This window comes from Poecilia formosa, unplaced genomic scaffold (genome assembly GCF_000485575.1).
Source record: "Poecilia formosa unplaced genomic scaffold, Poecilia_formosa-5.1.2 Scaffold680, whole genome shotgun sequence".
In the NCBI taxonomy this organism is placed as follows: Eukaryota; Metazoa; Chordata; class Actinopteri; order Cyprinodontiformes; family Poeciliidae; genus Poecilia; species Poecilia formosa.
Window position 1 is genome coordinate 155348 of NW_006800619.1, and position 1665 is coordinate 157012.

Consider the following 1665-nt stretch of genomic DNA (forward strand, 5'->3'; position numbering starts at 1 on the left):
TGCTGTTTCCTATGAAAACAGGGAAACAGAGGAAGAACTGAAATCAGTCAACCAAAGGTATTTTTTCCACAGTCTGACATAAATAATTACACTAAATGTTCTAATCTGAAAATCTCATTGCTTCTGGGATTTTACTCCAAAATCTGTTAAATTAATGCTTTTATTCTGGTATCTTTACCACAGTTTGTCTGAAGCAAAGACATCAGTAGAAAATGAGCTCCAGCAAGTGAAGTAAGTTTTTCCTGATAGACTTTCAATCACCAGGGTAAATAATAAATGTAGAGGAGGGTTTTTAGATCCTACATGATTCTGTTTGACAGAACCATCAAAGGTCCAGTCAAAGTAAACCTGCAGTATACCAGAATACTTAGTATTGTTTTAAATGCCATCATGATTTTCATTTACCAGTTGCCACAAATGTCAACAAACAATTTTATTATTCAATCTTTATATATGACTTTACACAAAATGAAGATGAGCTACAGTTGATTAACAGGTATTGATAAGCTAACAGAACATGTTTCATATCCAGATATCAGGAGATTAAGTAGGAAAGTTCAACTAACAGTTTGCTTGTCTAGAAAAAAATGCATTGCCTTTTTTCTGATGTTCCTGTTGAATCTGTGTTGTTAGAAAATCGAACCATTATTAATTTATCTCTCCAACAGACTGGCTGAAATACAGAGTCCTTTGGTAACGGAGTTACAGCAGATTAGGTATGATTTATTTCATATATTTATGTTGACTTTGGACAATGACTGAAGAACATATTTATTCTATCCACATTGATCAGAAGAACACATTTGTATTATTTTCTTTAAAAACATGTTTTTAAAACCATTAGAATAATTTAAATCAGGGACTAATAGGTAACTGTCACACACCAATCTGAACAAACAAATTACAGTAAATATTAATCTGCATAACAAATTCTGTGTTTTATTATAATTAATAGTGTTTATTAAAATCAATATATAGACTATAAAAAGGAATTAGAGAGCTGATTATGTTAATATGAAAAGACTGACTAACAATTTATGGTTTAAATCAATATACTCTGTTTTTTCCACACAGCCTCACTGCTGAAAAAATGTCTTTGGAAGCAGATCTTAATGATGTGAGGTAAAATACACTTTAATCATTGCTTTGATGAAGCAATAACCTCCACATTTTAATTTCATGAAGAGTCTAATAACATTTCTGGTGCATTAATTGTTAAATGTCTAATGCAAATAGTTTCACTGTTTATAGATCTGACCTAAGGCAGAAAGAAGAAGAACTGATATCAGTCAATAAAAGGTATTTTCTTCTCACTAAAGGCTGAAACACAATAAAATATGACATATGAATCTGAGTGTTTCAGTTCATTTTACTGCAGAATTGATGTTAGGAAGAATATTTATCTATTATCTCTTTATCACAGCCTGGAATCACAGGACAATGAGATCCAGATAATGAGGTATTTTTCTCTTCCTTTTACTTTTTTTTTTTTTTTTAAATAGGACAGTGACAAGAATATTTGGTTTTGGGTTGCAATAGACAGACACACTGAGTATTTTCAGAAATGTTATTATTTAATTTTCAGATCTGCACTGAAACAAAAAGAAGATGAACTAGAATCAGTCAATAAAAGGTTTGATCACACAAAAACGTAACATAATGTTC

At 30.7% G+C, this 1665-nt stretch overlaps 1 protein-coding gene across 1 annotated transcript in view; it reads left to right on the forward strand.

The window, feature by feature from the left end:
* Positions 1–1665, forward strand: part of LOC103130826 (interaptin-like) — a 41928-nt gene that overhangs the window by 25097 nt on the left and 15166 nt on the right. Inside the window, exons 36-38 of the mRNA XM_016666201.1 lie at positions 1075–1122; positions 1252–1299; positions 1424–1459. Coding sequence (XP_016521687.1) covers positions 1075–1122; positions 1252–1299; positions 1424–1459 — 132 coding nt within the window. The remainder of the gene's footprint in view (positions 1–1074; positions 1123–1251; positions 1300–1423; positions 1460–1665) is intronic.